The sequence below is a fragment of the Dendrobates tinctorius genome, unplaced genomic scaffold (assembly GCF_039654945.1).
Source record: "Dendrobates tinctorius isolate UK_male_01 unplaced genomic scaffold, ASM3965494v1 ptg000044l, whole genome shotgun sequence".
Classification (NCBI taxonomy): domain Eukaryota; kingdom Metazoa; phylum Chordata; class Amphibia; order Anura; family Dendrobatidae; genus Dendrobates; species Dendrobates tinctorius.
The window spans coordinates 19,812,582-19,835,525 of NW_027361712.1; the positions used below are offsets into that span (position 1 = coordinate 19,812,582).

Consider the following 22,944-nt stretch of genomic DNA (forward strand, 5'->3'; position numbering starts at 1 on the left):
TTAGTGCAGATGCATTTGGGCCTGTCTGGTCTGCAAGGGCTCTACAAGCTTACACTGTGAATGGACCCATAGAAGCGCAATTTGCAGCGCAAAACAGCCTTCCTCCAGCTTATCACTATCCCGCACACGCCTTGCCCACCGCTCCCCCTGATGTCCTCATTTGAATAAAGGATTATGGTTTCTGAAGCTTTGGTGAGTGCCACCTTTCTTTGCTCCACTTTACATTGTAAAACTGACTTCCATCTCATACATAGACTTCAGTGTGATTTGGTGAGTCACAATTGTAGTCACGTGAGTGAGAAGAGGAGCGGCGCTGGAGAGAGATCAAGATACAAACAAGCAGCTGTACAATGTGGGATTAGGGCTATATAGATTGGCTTATTGACTGTAACCTATTTTAGGAAGATGGTGTCATTGTATATAAAGCACAGTACAAGTGTAACTGTATAAGGAAGACACATCCAGCTATTAAGGGATGCATTTTGCAGACACTCTTTATTTTAGCTTTGTTTACATGGTATGTACAGTAGTTTCATAATCTCTAGAGCTTGAAGGAACAGATCTATTCTTCATCATGGAGTTTTTGCTGTTGAAATAGAACACAAAAATAAAGTATATCAGAAACTGATGAAACTTTCAATAAATCAAGTAAATAATTACAATAATTTAGAATAATGCCATCTAGCGTCGGTATGAATCGGCTCTCAGGATCTAGTCTGTCAAACACAAAAGTAATCTGTAGCTGCTGAACAGGAGCCTTAAGAATCACCTACTACCTTCAAAAATCTATAGCTCTTCTTTTGATTTGCCAGCCTGGCAAGGTGTCATATGTGTATCACGTCATAACATTGACATGACATTGCACCAGGCCGCTTAATTAAAACAGAAGCCAGTAATGCAGTCATATAAGAGGTGATTCTCATCTAGAGGCTAGAGATTACTGTCATGGCTGATAAACTGGTTCCTGTGAATCGATTTGCACCAACTCTAATGCCAACCCAAACTGTCCATCATTAACGTGGACTGTCATGGTCCGAAATGCTTGTGGATGATAATATTCTTCATACAGGCCTGTTTAGTTTTATGCATACACGATAGACCTTTTATAATTCACACTTAACTAATGTATGACAACATATGATCAGGGGGTTCAATATCATGTATCTTTCTATCACCATTGATGGTTGCATAAGTAGGAAACAGTAGCAACAGGAGAGTCAAGACCAAATATCAGAAAATACTAACATAACTGACTTATTTTGTCTTATTTTTCTTGAGTCTCAGAGATGATAACTAATTTACTACTTATTACTATTCTATTATAAAACGTACTAAGTTTATCGAGATTGACAACACTGACCTTGCCTCCCACATCTCTGCTTTTGGCTCTCAACTTGTTGACTTGAGACTCTGCAATGTCTGCCCGTTCTTCGGCTTCATCAAGCTCATGCTGGACTTTACGGAATTTGGCCAAGTTTGTGTTGGCTTGTTCCTCCTATAGGTGAAATACCAAAAATTTGTTTAATAACATGTTTCATAACGAACATGGAAGAATGGACCAGTTTGGGTTAATTAATATACTTACAGCTTCTTCTGCTTGTCTCTTATAAGCCTTGACTTTTAGTTGCAGCTTATCAACCAGGTCCTGCAGACGAGCCAAGTTCTTTTTGTCCTCTTCAGTCTACAGAAGAAACAATTATATCAATAAAAATATACACATTAATGTATTTATACACATTTAACCTTTTACATGATCTTAAAGGGAATGTGTTGCAATTTTTGTATTTGTATTTATAATTATTGCATATATAATCAATTATTTTTAATATATTTTTATTGCTTGTGTGTAAATGTCTGGGCACAAGACTTACATAGTGAAATACAGCAGCCCTTGAGCATAGCAGACGCGGTCAGTGTCTGGCTGCGTCTCCTATGTTGGCTGCCTCTGTTGTGAACTGGATATGCCCGCTGTGCTGCCCAGTTCACACCTGTGGGAGGAGTTGGGTGCAGTTTTATTGTAGTCCATAGCCGTGCTCTGAACTACAATTTCCCTGTCACCGCTGACAGTGTTCTGTGGCAAGCGGTGACAGGAGCAGTGAGTAGTGAGTGGTGACGGTGTAAATCTGGTGTGTACAGGATGGGCTGCAGCTGTGACAGGAAGTCCGGGGTCAGGTTGTCAAGCTGTACTTATCGCTGGAAGAAGTCACCGCCACAGGGCTGCTCTGAATGATGAGAGCGGTGCTGCAGCAGTAACGTCTTCCAATGGTGAAAACAGGTCAGTAGCCTGGAAGTAGTGCAATGTCAGGCTGCCGACCTGTGCTCACCACAGATGCCACCGCAGTGTTCAGAACATAGCAGTGTAATCATCATGCTGCTGTGTTCTGAACACTAACTCGGCTCTACTCGCTCAGTGTAATGCCTCTTTCAGACAACTGTGTGTGGTGCCTAGACGTCTGAATGAGGATTTACTGCTGCGTCTGAAAGCACATTGAAGTCAACAGTAAAGCCTCATTCAGACATCCCTGCATATCAGACATCTGAATGAGGCTTTAGACTGAACGAGCATAGGCATGCATCAAATCCCATCATGTGTGGCATGTCTGCTTGGCTGTGCATCTAAGGCTAGTTTCACACTTGCGTTTTGGAGCGCAGCGACGGCCTGCGCACGGCCGCCGCTAAGCCCCGCCCCCGCCGGTAGCTCCGCCCACCGGCGCATGACGCTGCATGCGCCCTGCGTCCCCTATCTTTATCACAGGGGGCGCAGGCCGTGCGCAGTATGCGTTTGGCGGCGCATGCGCCTTTTTGACGGTGCGCCGACGCAACCAAAATGCAGCAGGTTGCGTTTGGCGCAGGTCGGCGCACCGTCAAAAGGACGCATGCGCCGCCAAACGCATACTGCGCACGGCCTGCGCCCCCCTGTGATAAAGATAGGGGATGCAGGGCGCATGCAGCGTCATGCGCCGGTGGGCGGAGCTAACGGTGGGGGCGCGGCAGGGGGCGGGGCTTAGCGGCGGCCATGCGCAGGCCGTCGCTGCGCTCCAAAACGCTAGTGTGAAACTAGCCTAAGTCCATAATGTATGACACAGTCCGCTGATCTGTGCATCAAATCCCATCATGTGTGACATGGTCCGCTGGTCCGTGCATCAAATCTCATCATCTGTGACACAGTCTGTGTATCTAACCCCCCATATTGTGTGATACACTACGCTGAGCCTTGTATCTAATACTATCATGTGATACACTGTGCTGAGGCCTGTGTGATACCCTATACTGAGTCCTTTATCTAATCCCATGTGATACACTCTGCGAATCTAATCCCAGCGCATGATACACTCCACGTATCTAATCCCAGGTCGTGATACAGTACGCGTATCTAATCCCAGCACCTGATACAGTCATTGTAGTTAATCCTAGTTTGTCATACAGTCAACATACCTAATTCCAGCCTGTGATAAAGTCTGCATATCTAATCCCACCGCGTCATACAATCCGCATATCTAATCCCAGCGCGTGATATGTGGAGCAGCACCAACAGAATCAGTACTGTTGGCCATCCTCAGTGACACTATCCACATCTCAGTATCACTTTGCAGTCACCAACAAAATGGCTCCACGCTGTCATGCTAAAATTCATCTTCCCTTAATCTTTTGCAAACACCCATTGGGGGAGGAGTTACATCAGACACATGCAAACAGATCCAGCCCACATTTACTGCAGTGGTAATGCGAGCTAGCAGTACACTAGGTTTTCCTGACAAATTAAGTAGTTGCTCCCTCTAGTGTTTTAAATTGGAAAATATCAAACTTTTCTAAATTATTTTTCATATTTTATACTATTAAAAAAAATATGAAAAAATAAAATATTATTACTTTTTAAATAGTTGAAAAACATTTTTATGACACATTCTCTTTAATTCAGCTTTCAAAAAACTTTAATCTTTATATCATACCTGGTAAGTGAGCTCTTTAATGCGTCTCTCATACTTTCTGACCCCCTTCACAGATTCTGAATTGCGCTTCTGCTCAGCCTCCAGCTCATTATCCAGTTCCCGGACTCGAGCCTCCAGTTTCTGCAGCTGCTTCTTACCACCCTTCATGGCAATCTGCTCAGCCTCATCCAGGCGCTGCTGGAGATCCTTGATTGTTTGCTCCATATTTTTTTTCATTCTCTCTAAGTGAGCACTGGTGTCTTGCTCCTTCTTTAATTCCTCCGCCATCATGGCCGCCTATCAGTAAAAAATGTGAAAAGTATTACTATTTCTGAATATTTTTTTCTGCCATCATGAATAGGTCACAAAGAACTGAATATTTTCTGTTTACATACATCGGTAATTGCTTTCTTGGCCTTTTCTTCTGCATTTCGACATTCCTGAACTGCCTCTTCAACTTCCGTCTGTAGTTGGCAAATATCAGACTCCAGTTTCTTCTTCTGATTAATCAGGCTTGTGTTCTGATGGGATTATTAGGTAAAAAATGCAAAAGTTTGGAATTAAAAAATAAACCTACTGTAGCAATAAAAAGGATACAAGTGGTATGTGGGAGTTGTTCCAAGAATTTGAGGTTATAAAAAAATAAGGAACAATATGAGATTTGGGGACAGTAAGATATTAAGGCTTCTTTCTGACCTGTGAGTGCAGAAGTTGGACTCTTTCACTGGTTTCTATCAACTCTTGCTCTGCAAGTTTGCGTCCTCTTTCTGTCTGCTCCACCAGAGACCGCAGTTCCTCTAGTTCAGCTTGGAGAAGCATGTTTCTCCTTTCCACAATTGCGATATTTTCTTTTAAGTCTTCGTTAGCCCTTAGAGCATCATCCAGTTGAATTTGACTGTCCTATGAATGGTATCCATGACAGATTTCAATTTATGTTGACATTTGGTTATAAACAAACATTCATAATGTCTCATAAAAACAACTTACTTTAAGACTGCTGTGTGCCACCTTCAAGTGTTTGTGAGCCTCAGATGCAGAACGATTGGCCTGACTAAGCTGAATCTCCATTTCATTAAGGTCTCCTTCCATCTTCTTTTTAATCCTAAGAGCCTCATTGCGGCTTCTAGTTTCTGCTTCTAGTGACGTTTGAAGTGAGTCCACCAAACGCTGGTGGTTCCTCTTGAGTTGTTCCATTTCTTCATCCTTCTCTGACAATTTGCGCTCAATCTCAGACTTTAACTGGTTGAACTCAAGTTGGGTACGTAAAATCTTCCCTTCTTCATGCTCCAAAGAGGCCTGAAAAGGAAAGTCAGATGTTATTAGGCTATAGTAATGAAAAAAGACTATATTTTAGTATCTAAAATAACCTATTTTTCATCAAATACAGTGATGTGCAAACCTCAGCTTCTTCCAAAGCAGACTGAAGTTCCATTTTCTCCTGTTCTAGTTGTTTTCTAATTTTTTCTAGTTCGTGTATGCTCTTTCCACCTTCTCCAAGTTGTTCTGTTAGGTCTGAGATTTCCTCTGTGAAACAAATCTTTCTTGAATTAAATTCATTTTTTCATTGCTTTCCACAAGTCTCTACATTGTTCATATAGAAAGCACTGCCATTGAAGTTTGTATCCTCTTAATATATTGCAATCATCATATTCTATAGCACTGTGTTCTTACAATTGCTCATTTTCCCTTTCTACATAGATAATTATTCTCTTTTCTATGTAGAAACAGGAAGTCTGTTTTCCATGCATGAATCATTCACCACTGCACCTCCTGACCCAGCTGCTCCTTCCTCCCCCTGCCAGGGACTTTTGCAGTAACTTATGACTCATGCAGGGAAAATTGACCTCCTGTATCTACATAAAGCTTAGAAGGATTCAGCTAGTCAGTTTTTAATCACATTATGTCATAGACCTAATGGAAAAGAGAAAGCTGGGTAGAAAGGCAAAATGAACAATTGTAAGTACACAGTATCATATAATATCATGATTACAATATATTAAGAGGATAAAAGTTTGATGGGAGGAGTGCTTCTTTAACAACCAATAAATCATCCATTGCTTTTATTAACTATTGCAACCTAGAATACCATGTTAAAACTGCAGTCATTGCCTAAAGGTTACACATTAGCTGCTGGGACAACATACACATTAGGTTAATGCAGGCTAATAGTCTATGGCTAGTTGGAGTTAAGGATCTAGCATGTTTCATTTTGGATAGCCGATCCTTTTGTTATCTTGAGTTAAGCCACCTTCAGACATGTCTGCAGTGACTTTGTTATACAGAACAGAGGCGTGCTCTGCAAAGCAATATATGGGAGAGACGGCCGAGACAGCTTCAGTAATAACAATTGTCCAAATCATCGTTCAGCTGACAGCCATCTAAGGTGTATGGGGGGCTTAAACCACTCTGAGACACCTTTGGTACCATCTTATCGCCAGGAAGAACAAAAGATAAGATGCCTTAATTCAAAATACCTTATCCGATTCCTAACATAAAGGGGGTTTTACACTAAGCGATATCGCTATCAATATCGCTAAAACGTCAATGGTTTTGTGACGTTATAGCGATATTGCTAGCGATATCGCTATGTGTGATACTTACCAGCGACCGGCTCCCCTGCTGCTCATCGCTGATCGCGCGAGAATGTCCGGCTCCATTTCTCGTCGTCTGCTTCTTGCTGGGCTTCCTGCTGTGACATCCAGCGACGCGTGGAGGCGGGCGGGAGGACGCAGGATCGCTGTGTGTGAATGGTAAGTATCGTGCGCTGCGTCGCTGCTGCATCGCTGTGAGATCTTTCTGTATGAAAGCTCACTAGCGATCATTTAGCGATGCACCAGCGATCCTGACCGGGTCGGATCGCTGGTTGGATCGCTGGTGCATCGCTAAATGTAAAAGGGCCTTTAGAGTCAAGAGTTAACAATACACATCATAAGGTCAACCGGTCTTGTAAAAAGTTAAATTGTAATTGCAGATTAAATTGTAATGTGCATGGGATTCTTTAAATGGGATTTTATTTAAAGTTTGCCCATATGATTATTATGAAGATTATAGTGACATATTTATTACAACGTACCTTGGAGGTTTTTGTTCTCTCTCTTAAAAGTTTCAAGATGCTCCAGGGACTCCTCATAAGCATTCTTTAGCTTGAATAGCTCAGTGCTAAGTGTACGAGCTTCTTTTTGAGACGACTCTAACTCAGTCTGTGACTCTTCAAATTTCTGTTTCCACTCTGCTAGGATCTAAAAATCGACATGTCTATTACATATTTGCCACAAGAGATTTTCCATGTTTTTCTCATTAGTTAATTATAATCACCTTATCAAAATTCCTTTGTTTTTTGTCCAGTGCTGCAGATGCAGCATTTGACCTCTCCAGGTCGACCATCAGGTCCTCAATTTCATTCTGCAAGCGATGTTTTGTCTTCTCAAGAGATGAACATTTTGCATTGACAGCCTCTACAGCCTCTTCTGCCTCCTGAAGCCTTTGTGCCAGTTTCTTCCTATCAAAAAAGGTGTAATGACATATAGGTTTTCAGATTTGGAGGCTACGCCGATGTGTAATCAAGATGGATAAATGAGCAAACATCACTCATGCAAATATTAGCAGGTGTCGTGCATTATTTCACCCACCTTTGCTGCCCCGAATGAAGAAGAGCCTTCTAACAAACAAGCTTTATGCTCGTCTTATACAGAAGCAGGAAACATAATCCAAGCAAAAAGCTTCTCTGTTGGAAGGAATTTTACAGCTGGGACACATTCAGACACTTGCCTGTGTTAGAGAAGCAGTAGATTACTGGAACAATATCAGGATGGAGCCAAGCAAAATTCAGCAAAACAACACACATCAATCAAACCAAGGAAGCAAGTAATGATACATGGGTTCAAGTAAATAAGTCCTGTTAATTCCATATAAACTGCATAATCAACATTAATGTGCTAGTATCTTAAATCATCTCACTCACTTGGCCTCCTCTAGCTCCTCAGTCCTTTGAATGGCATCAGTTTCATATTTGGTTCTCCATTGGGCCACTTCTGAATTGGCTTTAGACAAAACTCTTTGCAACTCAGCCTTGGCTTCTTGTTCTTCTTCATACTGCTCTCGGAGCAGATCACAGTCATGGCGGGCAGACTGAAGAGCATGAGCTAGGGCATTTTTAGCCTTTACAGAGAAAGAGATTTTGAATTATATTAATAATATGAGATAACAAGCTAATAATCTATTAGCCAAACATCAGTTACTCCCGTCCCATACACAGGTACTCTGGTTCAGCTGAAAATGCATGTTTTTATGACACCTTTGGTTGCAGATTCTCTTCCCTGAGAACAAAAGAATTTGGTACTGAAATTCAACGTGACCAATTACCAAACATTTTTTGTCATGATATCATCTCTTAGGGGAGAGTTAGGAAGCCCCTATACACATAACACAATTGGCTGGTTTTACTGATATTGGCAAACGTTTGCTGACTTTGTAATGTGAATGGGTACAATAATACGCAGTTTAAAACATTTCTTAGATTACCTTATTCTCTTCCTCCAATTGTCTTTTAAGGTCTTCCAACTGTTGAGTGTAAGTTTGTTTTCCTCGTGTCAGCTGAGATACTAATGCTTCTTTCTCATCTAGTCTACGTGACAACTCTCCATTTTCTGTTTGCAGTTTTGCCTTCTGTGATATAAAGTCATTCAATGATCTTTGCGCTTCTTCAAACTTAGTCCGATGCTCATTCATTTGGTCTTCTAAAGTGCGACACATCTTTTCTAAGTTGGCCTGTGAACAGATAATTACGATAAAATCAAGTAATCTAAAAAATATGTTTCTAAATATATTAAATCAAAACAACTACAAATGTAATACATTAAACCTGATGACACACAGGAATAAGCATATGAAAGTCGTCGTTTTCGCAAATGCTCTTTGTAATATTCCTAATGTATTCTGATCTAATTTAGTCAACCATTTTCATCCAATATTTAAGTTCTCAATGTTATTATATTAACAACTAGTTTTAATCTCAAATTTACAGAGCCATGTTTTGGGCAAATAATGCTTATATAGCTACAAGCATATTTTTTACATATGTTATTGGTTGTACAAAAATACATTTTCTGCGTCAGAAAGGAGCTATAACGACTATACACAGATTTAAATCTCCGTTTCTCACCTTGGCTTTTACCACCTGTTCCATGTTGGATGCTACATCATCTAGCTCAAGTTTGAGCTCACTCTTCTCCTTTTCCAATTTCTGTTTTACCCTTTGCAGGTTGTCAATCTGCTCACTGAGCTCAGCCACCGAGTCCGCATGCTTCTTTCTTAGTGTAGCAGCGGTGGCCTCTGATTGCAAAGTGGATTCCTCTAGATCTCTCCTGAGTTTCAGGAACTCTGCCTCTCGCTTCTTGTTAAGTTCAAGTTGCACTGAGGTGGCTCCTCCAGCTTCTTCTAAACGTTCACTGATTTCCTCCAACTCTCTGGACAGGTCAGAGCGTAGCTTCTCTACCTTAGCCCTTGCAGTTCTCTCTGCTTCCAGTTCCTCCTCCAGCTCCTCAATTCGTGCCTTAGGAGAGATGAAATATATGCATCAATTATTAGTCACCAAAGGAAGCATAAAAATAATACTAACATGGTCAATCATAAGTGTATGTTCAAAGGCCCTACTATAGCTTTGTAAAGTGTATTTGAAATCATATTGGGTCAGTTAGCATCAAATTGAGGATACAATTAAAATGTCTTGCCTTACCTGGTTCTCTTTCAGTTTCTTTTGTAGTTGCATGCCCAATAATTGCTCATCTTCAATTTTGCTGCTTTGCTGGCTAATCTCAAATTCTTTCCTGTAACAAGAAGATAATGATAGCATGTATTATATAAATGTAATGTAGGAAACATATAAAGACTATTTGCATGTTTGTAGTGTAACTGCATAATGAAAATATAATTAAATTACGGTAATCATACTTCTTCAACTTCTCCTCTAGTTGTTGCTTGTCATTCTCAAGATCCATGACATTCTCTTGTGTCAATTTTAGATCACCTTCCAGTTTACGCTTGGCTCTTTCTAGATCCATTCTTAATTTCTTCTCCTGCTCCAAGGATCCTTCAAGCTGTGCAGAACAAGCAGATAGTGGCCAGATTCAGCTTCTTTACCTGTTTTACTGTTATATCGTTTACATTTTTAAATGATTTGCACAACTTACGTCATCAACCTGCTGCTCAAGCTTGGCTTTTGATTTAGTAAGAACGTTGACTTTGTCTTCTTCTGCTTGAAGGTCATCAAGGGTTTGCTGATGAGCCTCTTGGAGAGCCTTTTTCTCTTTGGTAAGTTTAGCAATAATTTCATCTAAACCTGCCATTTCTTCAGTCAAGTTCTTGACCTACAAAAAAGCATATACAGTATGTATATCAGAATTAATGTAATAGGAAAAAAAGAAAAACATGTGGTGGCAAATAAATGATCACCTTATTTTCGGTGGCATGTTTCTCCTTTTCCACTTTAGCTAAGGTGAGCTCTAAGTCATCAATATCCTTCTTGAGCTCAGAACACTCGTCCTCCAGCTTCCTCTTCTTAGCAGTCAGTTCTGCATTCATCTCCTCTTCGTCTTCCAGCCGTTCAGTTTGCTCTTTTAGCTTGGCTTCTAGCTGTATCTTACTTTTGATCAGCTGGTCACACCTTTCCTCTGAATCATTTAAGTTGTCTTGCTCCTGTATTATATCGAAAATCAATTTTTTTTATCAATTTTTCCTTTTTCAACTTGTTTCCTAAACCTACATACTATTTTTTTTCTTTCATATTTTCATATTTTTAAACTTTTATATTTTAGTACGTACAGCTTGAACTTGTAGTTGCAGATCATTTTTTTCTTGCAGCAAAGAGACCATCTTCTCCTCAAGTTCCTTGCGTCTCGCATCAGATTTTTCCAGGGCTTCTTTCAACCTCAGGAACTCTTCCTTCATGTTTGCCATTTCTTTTTCTGTCTCTGCACTCTTCAGCAGAGGCTTAATCTTAAAGTACAACTTCATCCATGGCCAATTCTTGACTCCCATGAAAGCACGGATATTCCATTGAATTACCAAGAGAGCATCTCTGAGATGTAACAACACAAAGTAAATTATAAAATGAAATAATTATAATATAAGTACCGTATTTCACATATCCTACATAAAAAAAATGGAAACCCATTGCCGCCTTATAATACTGTATGGTTTAATTCACCTGCGCTCCAAAATCTTCTTAAACTCCCTTCTCATTAGTAAACCTCGAGATTGTGCTTGAATTCGTGTAATAATTCTAGAGAGTCTCTCGTCTCTCATTTCCTCCAGCAGACCCAAGAGACCGGCTTTGAAGAACACCTATGAGCAAATTTGATATAGTACTTGATATTTCAATCAAATGACAAAGCTATATCATGCTATCATTTTGTTTAAAAAATATTAGTATTTAATAGCAAAAATGATGCTACATTTTCTTTAACTGTTACAAAGTCACCTTTGTATGTCCAAACTTGTACTGAGTGTGATCAATCTCCAATGATCCTAGAAGTTTTTCTGCCCCTTTTTTACTATCTATGAACTGCCCTTCAGGAATTGCTGCAGGATTCAAGATTCGATATCTATTGAGAATAAAATTTTTATTGAAAATGTTAAATTATATTTTTTTTATACAATGTAAAAGATAACAGGAATGTCATCCTACCGCTGTCTGAAGTCACCATAAAGAATCCGATTGGGAAATCCCTTTCTACAGATTCTGATACCTTCCAGCACACCATTACAACGGAGCTGGTGCATTACCAAGGGATTGTCCATCTCCCCTACAAAAAACCCACACACACATTGAAAGTGTTTAAGTAATGAAAAAAGCCTTTTATCGTACTTAAATAGGTTCTTCCAATAGCAAACGTTTCTAAAATGATAAATAGGTTAGTTAATTGAGAGTCCAAATGCTATGATCCTCACTGATCACTTGATTAATGCACCCCAAGCTTTTCTCCCCCCAATAACAGGTTTCTGATAGGAAGCAGTTGCATAGACCTGTGATATGTCCATCAATGAGATGAGATTGACACACCAAAAGCTTTTATTGTACTGTACACAACCAAGGCATATTTCATATAACATTACCTGGAGCCTTCCTTTCATTTGGGATGATACAGCGAACAAAATGTGGGTGAGTGGTTTTCAAGTTGGTCATTAGTTTGTTAAGATTCTCCTGTTGAAATAGAATGGATGATCACAAAAGATGTATTTCCTACAACAAACATACTGTAGGCTCTACTGTGAAAAACAAACATCTGAGATATATATCATTTGTGACAATGAATAGGACAGAAATAGTAATGGAGTTGGAAACTTGACCCTCACCCTATGTAGAGCAGAAACTGTCTGGAAGGAAGAACCCTTTTTCTTTCCTCCTTTTCCCTTGCCACCAGTGTCTGTAAGTTGATAAGATAGCATGCTATTGGTCTTCACTTATAAACAAAATTAATAAATTATTAATGGAGAAATATCCCACCCGAGTCAGCGCCAGCGTAGTTGGCAAATAGAAGAGCCAGCAGCTTGAGGGATGACTTCTGGTACAGCCCCACCACAGTCTCATTCAATGGGTCTTTGTTCTTCTCCAGCCAGCCCGTAATGTTATAGTCCACAGTACCAGCATAGTGGACCAGAGCAAAGTGAGCCTCAGGCTTCCCTTTGATGTTCCTTGGTTTCTGGAAGTTGTTGGACTTGCCCAGGTGATTATCATATAGTTTTGCTTTGAAGGTCATGTCTGAGGCTTTAGGAAACATACACTCCTCTTCAAGAATGGACATGATACCCATAGGCTATGGAAAGAAATAGTGTGCTAGAATATTGGTCAAGCAATGAAAATTTACAAACATACAGTATGCATACCCAGAGCATAAAAACTAAAAAGGAAAGTTGGATTTTACGTTAAACATCATGACTCCCTTGTTGCAATGCTCTCACCTTCTCTATTAGATCAATACAGGCCTGCAGGTCCATGCCAAAGTCTATAAACTCCCATTCTATCCCCTCCTTTTTGTACTCCTCCTGCTCCAGCACGAACATGTGGTGGTTGAAGAACTGCTGTAGCTTCTCATTAGTGAAGTTAATGCAGAGCTGCTCAAAGCTGTTAAACTAGAGAGAAATACATAGACCATAAGTAAAATCAATGGGAGAGACTGATGTGCAAATTCAAAACTAAAAAGGAAACAAAAAATTTGCAAAGGCTTTCAAAGATTAAAGGGAACCTGTCACCAGTTTTTGAGCCTATGAACAAATGCCACCACTTTTAACTGCTCCTGTGCTGCATTCCACAAACGTGTCTGTCAGCTACTGACTCCCCCTGAATGCCCCCAAAAATACCATTTGATATGCTCCCGCACTGTATGTAAATAAGAGTGGTCCAGTCCTATGCGCATCTTCTATGAATAAGAAAATAAGAATTTGGAGCATCTTATCAGTGGCATGTGTCTCACCAGACTGGAGTAACATATCGCAGGCAGGATACTCTCTCCTCCTGTACCAGTTATGACTTGTATTGTTCAACATTATTGTACTTGTTTTTATGTATACCCCTCCCTACATGTAAAGCGCAATGGAATAAATGGCGCTATAACAATAAATAATAATAATAATAATAATAATGTGCACCGCTAGTTTTGACAAATTTGTCAGGTGAGAGTTGCCAAGACCTGTCTTGCCCTGTTTCCTCCCAGTTCCACCTACTTTGGCAAAGCTGGACAAAAGTGGCTTAAGAATGCCAAAAGTAGGAGTTTTTTTTGTGCAATTTCACATTGCTCAAAAACTGTGTGACTTTTCAAAGCGCTTCGTAAACACTATGATGAATCGGGGCTAAAGTGGAAAGGGTTAATTGAAATAACAGTCAATTAAATCAGATTAATTGGATTCCAAGTCTTTTTCCAGTCAACTTAGATTAATACATGATACTCATACACATTAATATAACAGTAACATTAAACATTAATACATGCGTTATCGCACTAATTTTTAAAACTTAATCTATTGAAATTTAATATAGCATATGTAAATATTTTTGCTTTTCCATGCTTACATCGAAAATCTCAAACCCAGCAATGTCCAGCACACCAATGAAGTATTGTCGAGGCTGCTTGGTCTCCAGAGTGGTGTTAATTCTCACTACCATCCATAAGAACATCTTCTCGTACACTGACTTGGCCAGAGCACCCATGGAGTAGTTCACCTGAACATAAAAAAAGAGTCTACAATGAAATGGGGTGGACAAGAAAAATCAAGAAAAAGCAAATGGCAACATTAAATACGTATTCCTAACCTGTTGGACATTTTGCCCCTTGGTGACATACTCATTCCCAACCTTGACACGAGGGTGACACAAACCCTTAAGGATGTCAGCAGAGTTTAGTCCCATTAAGTAAGCAGCTTTGTCTGCCTCTACATTTACAAGAAAGGATCATTAACAAAAGGCCCAAATATGGGTCATTTCGCATCTATTACACAGGCATATATGTGTTCAGCATATACAGTATACAGTACTGTGCAAATTTTTAGAGAAATAGCTGCAAAGTAAGATTTTTTTCATAAATAGAAGTTTTTATAGTTTATTCCTTTATTAATTTACAATATGTAATTTAAATGAACAAAAGACAAATCTAAATCAAATCAATATTTGATGAAATCATCCTTTGTCTTCAAAATAGCATCTAAGCATTGATTCTTCTAGGTAAACTTGCACATAGTTTTTGAAGGAACTCAGTAGGGAAGTTGTCTCAAATATCTTGGAAAACTAAGACAGAATCAGTGATCTTGAGATCAGGACTCTCTTGTGGTCATGAAATCACTAGCAGGACTCCTTGTTCTTCTTTATGCTGAATTTAGTAGTTAATGACATTGGCTATATGTTTGGGTTCATTTCCCTGCTGCAGAATCCATTTGGAGCCAATAAAACACCTCCCAGATGGTATTGCATTATGGATAAGTATTTGCCTGTATTTCCCAGCATTTAAGACACCAAGAAATGGGCAAAATTGAGAATCATAGATGCAGTGATTGGCCAAAGAATTGTAGTGAAGCAGATGAAAGACACAACATGCTTGCTTCCCTTCAAAATCTCTGTATGTCCAGCAATGCCATCAGCTTAGAAATGGTAGTAAACAGTGGAACATAGATGCACCCATCTACTGTTTGGAGAAGTCTGGTCAGAAGAATTGCAGCCAAAAACCACATCTTTGACATGTAAACAAAACCAAATAGCTTAACGATGCAAGAAAACATATTGACTACGGGGAAGAAAAATGCCAGCAGGATGTCTGCACTTATGAGTCAAAATTTGATTTTTTTGGCTGTAACAGAAGTAAGTTTGTTTGCCAACAGGCAAGAGAGCAGTGCAATAATGAGTGTCTGCAGGCAACAGTGAAGCATGGTGGAGGTTCCTTGCAAGGTTGAGGCTGCATTTCAGATGGAAATCGAAATAGGAAGTTTGTGAAAGTTAATTGTGTCTTCAATGCTGAAAAATACAGACTGATACCTATCCATCATGCAATGCCATTAGGGAGGTGTCTGATTGGCTCCAAATTTATTCTTCTGCAGGACAACAACCCCAAGCATATAGCCGATGTCATTAAGAAATATATTCAGTGTAAAGAAGAACAAGGAGTACGGGAAGTGATAATATTGACCCCACAGAGCTCTGATTTTAACCACATCAAGCTTGTCTGGAATTACATGAAGAGACAAAAGGATTTGTGCAAGCCTACATCTACAGAAAATCTATAGATACTTCTCCAAGATGTTGGGAACAACCTTCCTGCTCAGTTAATTCTGTTTACATTCAGCCATTAAAATTTTATGCAGATATACCTTCAGTTCCATCAGGCTCTGCCTGCTCTTCCCTTTGCTTCTGCTTGAATTTCATGTTTCCAGAATGCATAATGGCTCCAGTTAGCTTGTAAACCCCAACTTTTTCATCAGCGGTAAAGCCCAGAACATCAAAGGCATTCTTTGTCCAGGAAAAAAGGAAAGAGAGCAGAAATGTCATATTGAAACTAAACTGAATATTTTGGGCAGAGGCAGACAGTTCTAAATAAGAAAAAAAATGTTGACATAAATTTGGGATAGATTAAATAGAAGAGAAAGGAGGATTCTCATGATAGGGTATGTAAATCACAAATCTTACATCTGTTGCCATAAGTTCATCAGCGTCATCTATGGAGGCAACTGTGACTTCTCCTTGGGAGATATAGGCATAGTCATATGGATTGTTAGTGACCAGAAGCATGTCTGCAATTAAGAAGCCCAAAAAAAGTGATAAGTAAATTAAAATTCTATATAGAATATAATAAAAACCTGGCATCTAAATTCTGACTATGTTGGCTTATAAGCAATGAAATGCTCACCAAGAAGTTCTGGCTTTTTATTAGATAAAATCTGGTAAAAGATGTGATAATCTCTTTCAGACTTCAGCTGGAAGATGACACGGGATTTCTCCAGGAGATCTGGTAAGTGACAAGAGCTTGAGTTATAGAAGTTAAAGGCGTTGCATCAAATTTGGAAAGTTATCCCCTATTCATAGGCTAGAAGATAACTTCCAATTGCTTGGACTCTGATCTCTGAGATCCCCACCGATCCCAAGAACGGGGGCTCCAAAGAGCCTGTGTGAATACAGCAGTGGTCCAACATGTACAAATCTGCTGCGTTCTTTTTTTTAATGTGAGTACCGAAGACCACCTGATCACTGAGCTTTGCTACCTCCTACAGAGAATGGATGGAACGAAGGTGTGCATGATTGCCCACCACACCATTCACATAGGGAACTTCAGAGCTTTGGTTCTCAGGATCAGTAGGGGTCTCAATATAAATAGGGGATAACTTCCAATCTCGGAAGGACCTCTTTATCGAAGAGGGTAATAGGGTATAATAAAAATGAACCTGTAGTAGCTAATTATCTTAAATAAGACTTCACTTGTTTATCATATTCATAGTAGTGATGAGTGAGTATACTTGTTGCTCGGGTTTCCTCCAAGTATTTTGTAGTGCTTGGAGATTTAGTTTTCGTAGCCTCAGCTGCATGATTTGCGGCTGCTGTACAGCCTGAATACATGTGAGGAATGCCTGTTTGTTAGGGAATCGCCTCATGTATCCAGCCTGTCTAGCTGCCGCAAATCATGCAGCTGCAGCAATGAAAACTAAATCTCTGAGCACTACAAAATACTTGGAGATCACCCGAGCATGCTCGGGGAAACCCGAGTAACAAGGATACTCACTCATCACTCGTTCATAGTAATCAGAACGTAATAAATACTGTATCATCCATGTGGAATACTGGAGATCCCTGAAACACAGTCTGAGGTTCTCTAGCAGAGGACTCCACATTTAATTAATTTAAAAATGTTTAGAATCGGATGTACAAAACATTCTACGTTGGAGACATGTAATGCTTAAACTGCCGTCACAATGACAGCCTTGTGCTAAGCCCAATATTATACAGAAATATAGAGCGATTTTGATGTGTACATGATAGTTCATTCTTTCCTCTTTGGCAGAAAGGTTTTACAATCACTGTTGTAGTCAGTAGTTCTTTATAATCCTAATTTATATGTCTTGGAAAGTTGAAGAAAACTCACAGGTTTCTATGTCAGCAGAAGCCAGCTTTCCAGAGGCTCCAAAGTGGATTCGGATGAATTTACCCTGAACAGTGATGAAAAAAAAAGAAATGGAGGTAGAAAAAGTGAACACCTCTGACTAGGAATCTAGGAAATACACTTACGTCAAAGACTAAGGAAGAAAACCAAAACACGTAGAGAATATAACAAGGGTACAATTGATGTACAATAGAACTATAGACATCAGGGTGTATAGTGATAAAGAAACTAGTCAAATAAGACAAGAGGGAAAACAATGGAGTATAAAAATAAAGACTTACGAATCGGGAGGAGTTGTCATTTCTGACAGTCTTTGCATTGCCAAAAGCCTCCAATGCAGGGTTAGCCTGGATAATTTGATCCTCCAGAGTTCCCTAAAATTAAGTTTTATGGGTTATTGCCACATACATCTACTGTAATAATCATTATATTTCCAATTCCTTGCAATTAAAATTCCCATAGAATAGGGGATAAATGTATGATTGCTGGAGGCTTCATCACTGAGTCCGTCACTAGAACAGGAGTCCTTGATTCATTTTCAACCTACACTACATGACCATGGTGAGGAGCAATTTGAGTGGATCAGCAGATAAGCTTGCACATGGGGCTCATAAAGAAAGACATAACACATCAATTTCTGTGTGCAATGAGGCCTTTGGTGATCATAATTGTATTACCTATCATTTATATAGGTCATAATGTTCATAGTGGGAATTTTCCTGTAACTGTGGTTATTACTATTATACTCTCATTTCACCTCCTTATTTGTACTTTCATTGACTTGACCTACCACCCAATTGTATTGCCCATTACCTTGTTGGCACCTGCTGCATCCTTTTTTCCTCCAATGGCCGCAATACTGGCAAAGTACTGGATGACACGCTTAGTGTTCACAGTCTTCCCGGCACCAGATTCTCCACTAAGGAGCATTAAGTAGAAAACAAGCAAATCAGTGATTGAACGGCAAATTACACGAATAACACAATCTAAATGACAAACTCACGTGATAAGGATGGACTGATTCTCACGATCTGAGGAAAAGGAAAAAATCCTATTAAGTGTCTCACTTTCCTCAGAAAACATTATAAACAGCATTTTATATGGTGTGTATATTACCGTAAATTTATTTTTCTTGTAGTTGATGGTGAGAGACTAAATATAATCCAGAAACAGTAGCAGTACATACATTGCTGGTTGGTAGGTGATCAAAAACTTATTTCATGCAACAAAATGCAAATTAATTATACAAAAATCATGCAATGTGATTTTCTGTTTGTTTTTTTTTATATTTTTAGATTCTGTCTCTCACAGTTGAAGTGTAACTACGATAAAAAATAAAGACCTCTATATTCCTTGTAGGTGCGAAAACTTGCAAAATCGGCAGTGTATCAAATACTTATTTTCCCCAATGTATATGGTACAAATACATACAAAAATGAAGGGGTCAGACCTGTCAGCATGTACTGATAGGCATTGTCAGAGATGGAGAAGATGTGAGGTGGAGCTTCACTCCTCTTCTTCCCACGATAAGCGGCCACAACCTCTGCATTATACACAGGAAGCCACTTGTAGGGGTTCACTGTCACACAGAACAGTCCTGAATATGTCTGAGGGGCGAGAAAATAACATATGTTTAACTTAGAATTGTATCTTTTGTAACCTACGTTTTTTTCATTATGTAATATATATAATATTACAATATGACGGGTGACAAACAGCTTTAGTCACTCACATAGATCATCCAGGCTGCATAACGCTCTTTGAGGTTGTACAGCACGGCTGGTTCGTGCAAGAAAGTCAACATCGCCATGTCCTCAATTTTATCAAACTTGGGAGGGTTTTGTTGGTGAATGTCAGCTTCTTTCACAGTAACCGTCTGGAATAAAGAAAAATATATATAAATACACACTCACTGGCCACTTTATTAGGTACACCTGTCCAACTGTGTGTTATGACTTAATTTCTAATCAGCCAATCACATGGCGGCAACTCAGTGCATTTAGGCATGTAGACATGGTCAAGACAATCTCCTGCAGTTCAAACCGAGCATCAGTATGGGGAAGAAAGGTGATTTGAGTGCCTTTGAACGTGGCATGATTGTTGGTGCCAGAAGGGCTGGTCTGAGTATTTCAGAAACTGCTGATCTACTGGGATTTTCACGCACAACCATCTCTAGGGTTTACAGAGAATGGTCCGAAAAAGAAAAAAAATCCAGTGAGCGGCAGTTCTGTGGCCGGAAATGCCTTGTTGATGCCAGAGGTCAGAGGAGAATGGGCAGACTGGTTCGAGCTGATAGAAAGGCAACAGTGACTCAAATTGCCACCCGTTACAACCAAGGTAGGCAGAAGAGCATCTCTGAACGCACAGTGCGTTGAACTTTGAGGCAGATGGGCTACAGCAGCAGAAGACCACACCGGGTACCACTCCTCTCAGCTAAGAACAGGAAACTGAGGCTAAAATTTGCACAAGCTCATCGAAATTGGACAGTAGAAGATTGGAAAAACGTTGCCTGGTCTGATGAGTCTCGATTTCTGCTGCGACATTCGGATGGTAGGGTCAGAATTTGGTGTAAACAACATGAAAGCATGGATCCATCCTGCCTTGTATCAACGGTTCAGGCTGGTGGTGGTGGTGTCATGGTGTGGGGAATTTTTTCTTGGCACTCTTTGGGCCCCTTGGTACCAATTGAGCATCGTTGCAACGCCACAGCCTACCTGAGTATTGTTGCTGACCATGTCCATCCCTTTATGACCACAATGTACCCAACATCTGATGGCTACTTTCAGCAGGATAATGCGCCATGTCATAAAGCTCGAATCATCTCAGATTGGTTTCTTGAACATGACAATGAGTTCACTGTACTCAAATGGCCTCCTCAGTCACCAGATCTCAATCCAATAGAGCATCTTTGGGATGTGGTGGAACGGGAGATTCGCATCTGGGATGTGCAGCCGACAAATCTGCGCCAACTGTGTGATGCCATCATGTCAATATGGTCCAAAATCTCTGAGGAATGCTTCCAGCACCTTGTTGAATCTCTGCCACGAAGAATTGAGGCAGTTCTGATGGCAAAAGAGGGTCCAACCTGTTACTAGCATGGTGTACCTAATAAAGTGGCCAGTGAGTGTATATAGTATATATATATATAAAAATGCACTTCATATTACTATAAAAAACACCATAACACACAATGGACAATGTCAGTGCCTACAGTACACCCACTGGTGTACATAGAAGTGACGAGGCACCTGTGGAAGAATTGTTTTTGTGCTCCTTGCTGTTAAGAGTTATCTTATAAAGAGACAATGTCACGAAAGAGCACCTTTATCCTTATATTGACTCTAGTCAATCCTAAATCTAATGGTTCAGAATTCAAATATGTTTTGAGTTAAACTATGGAGCCTTTGTTATTGTGTCATTAGTTGCCTGTAAGGCCCCAGTGCATCTGCATATGTTCCACTTATGACATTTCCACCCCGCTACACCATTAACCTCACACCTCATCTTATACAGTATCATACCTTTCCAGATTCAGTATTAGCTGTAACTTTCCCTCCTTCACGACTGGTGATTTTGGCTTTTACATATTCTTCCTGTGGGTCTGGGATGAAAACTTCAGTCTTAATATCAAAAAGACGAGTCTGGGCCTCTAGCCGTTCCTTGTCAGACTTTCGGAGGTAGGAGGCTGCAGCCCCAAAATCTGCCATAGCTGCGTCACCCATTGTGAAATCTGCAAGAAGAGTAAAGAATTCGTTGCATAGGTTATCAGAAAAGACATGGGCCCATCAAGTTCAACCTTTCCCAAGGTGGATACATGCATGGTATAAATTACATTTAAGTCATTCATGAATATTTATGTCTTTTGCAAATGTCATGTCCTTAATAATATACTTGATATAACTCTCTGAATTTGGATTGTAACGTACAAATGATGTATACCAGTGGTCTAAAACCTGTGCCTCTCCTGATCTGGCACCTCACAGCATGCCCAAGTAGGCACTGTCAGGGCTTGCTGGTAGTTGGAGTATCTCGAGAGCTAGGCACCAGTTGGAGACCAGTGATGTAGATAGTAATTAAGATTCCATTAATCACAAACATTTTTGCTTTCTTCTATGTCAAGAAGGAAAAGGAGAACCCAGGTAATAAACATAGTTTTATTGTCACTTTCTCTCACCTTGTTCTTAATAAAAGGACCAGAGAGAAGACAAGTTCTGTAAAACAGAAAGGAAGGATTAGATGTGAAAACTGAGGCATGTTAGGGGCAGCTCATGAGGATGGATCTGGAACTGAGAAGTTAACATTTTCAACGAAAGAGTGATAAGGGTCCATAAGTTAAAGTGAGGAAGGGCACATACAGCTCTGGCAAAAATTAAGAGACTACTACATCAAAACCCTGTCGTGGGCAGCCTATTCTCCAGACCTGAACCCCATTGAAAACCTCTGGAATGTAATCAAGAGGATGATGGATAGCCACAAGCCATCACACAAAAAAGAACTTTTGCACCAGAAGCAGTGTGAAAGACTGGTGGAAAGCATGCCAAGACACATGAAAGCTGTTTTTAAAAATCATGGTTATTCCACAAAATATTGATTTCAGAACTCTTCCTGAGTTAAAACATCAGTATTGTTATTTCTAAAGGATTATGAAATTGTTTTCCTTGCATTATTTGAGGTCTGAAAGCACTGTTTTTTTTATTTTGACCATTTTTCTATGTCAGAAAAAAAAATACAAAAAATGTATTGCTTGGAAATTTGGAGACATGTTGTCAGAAGTTTATAGACTAAAAGAACAATTTACATTTTACTCAAAAATATACCTATAAAGAGAAAAATCAGACAAACTAAACATTTGAAAGAGGTCTCTTAATTTTTGCCAGAACTGTAGCTATTTATAGATGAGAGTCCAAGGACTTAAGTGATAAATGAGGTGCAAGGGATGAGGATGAACACAGTACATTTATGTTACACTACGCTGTAATAGGACATGATCCCTAGTCTGGTCTTACAACTGTGCTTACGAGTGAGAATGTATGAATAATGACCCATCACATTGGAAATTTATCATATACATAACATGGTACTGGTTATATTATCATATAACAATAATGATAGTTACCCTACATTATCACAAAAGCTTCCCTCATTGCATACACCCCATATACTACAAGTAATCATTATTATTATTACTTACAGCTCTGGCAAAAATTAAGAGACCACTTCCAAATGTTCAGTTTGTCTGATTTTTCTCTTTATAGGTATATTTTTGAGTAAAATGTAAATTGTTCTTTTAGTCTACAAACTTCTGACAACATGTCTCCGAATTCCCAAGCAATAATTTTAATTTTTATTTCTGAAAAGCAGAAATGGTCAAAATAAAAGAAAAC

At 39.6% G+C, this 22,944-nt stretch overlaps 1 protein-coding gene across 1 annotated transcript; it reads right to left on the reverse strand.

Moving 5' to 3' along the window:
* Positions 1-476: 476 nt before the first annotated feature.
* Positions 477-21,282, reverse strand: LOC141089105 (myosin-6). The gene is made up of 37 exons (XM_073575398.1): positions 21,082-21,282; positions 19,293-19,436; positions 19,011-19,167; positions 18,564-18,591; positions 18,374-18,479; positions 17,842-17,934; positions 17,543-17,606; positions 16,316-16,414; positions 16,096-16,199; positions 15,780-15,918; positions 14,236-14,354; positions 13,996-14,145; positions 12,888-13,058; positions 12,433-12,742; positions 12,282-12,352; positions 12,042-12,129; positions 11,614-11,731; positions 11,407-11,530; positions 11,134-11,270; positions 10,749-11,004; positions 10,380-10,622; positions 10,118-10,294; positions 9,879-10,024; positions 9,664-9,754; positions 9,091-9,480; positions 8,451-8,696; positions 7,891-8,087; positions 7,245-7,428; positions 7,003-7,168; positions 5,329-5,453; positions 4,917-5,225; positions 4,626-4,829; positions 4,325-4,450; positions 3,951-4,226; positions 1,586-1,681; positions 1,361-1,495; positions 477-586 (listed from the first exon to the last, which is right to left on the reverse strand). Exons 1-37 carry the CDS (start codon positions 21,280-21,282, stop codon positions 563-565), a joined length of 5,814 nt encoding a protein of 1,937 aa, XP_073431499.1. The 3' UTR covers positions 477-562.
* Positions 21,283-22,944: the final 1,662 nt, after the last annotated feature.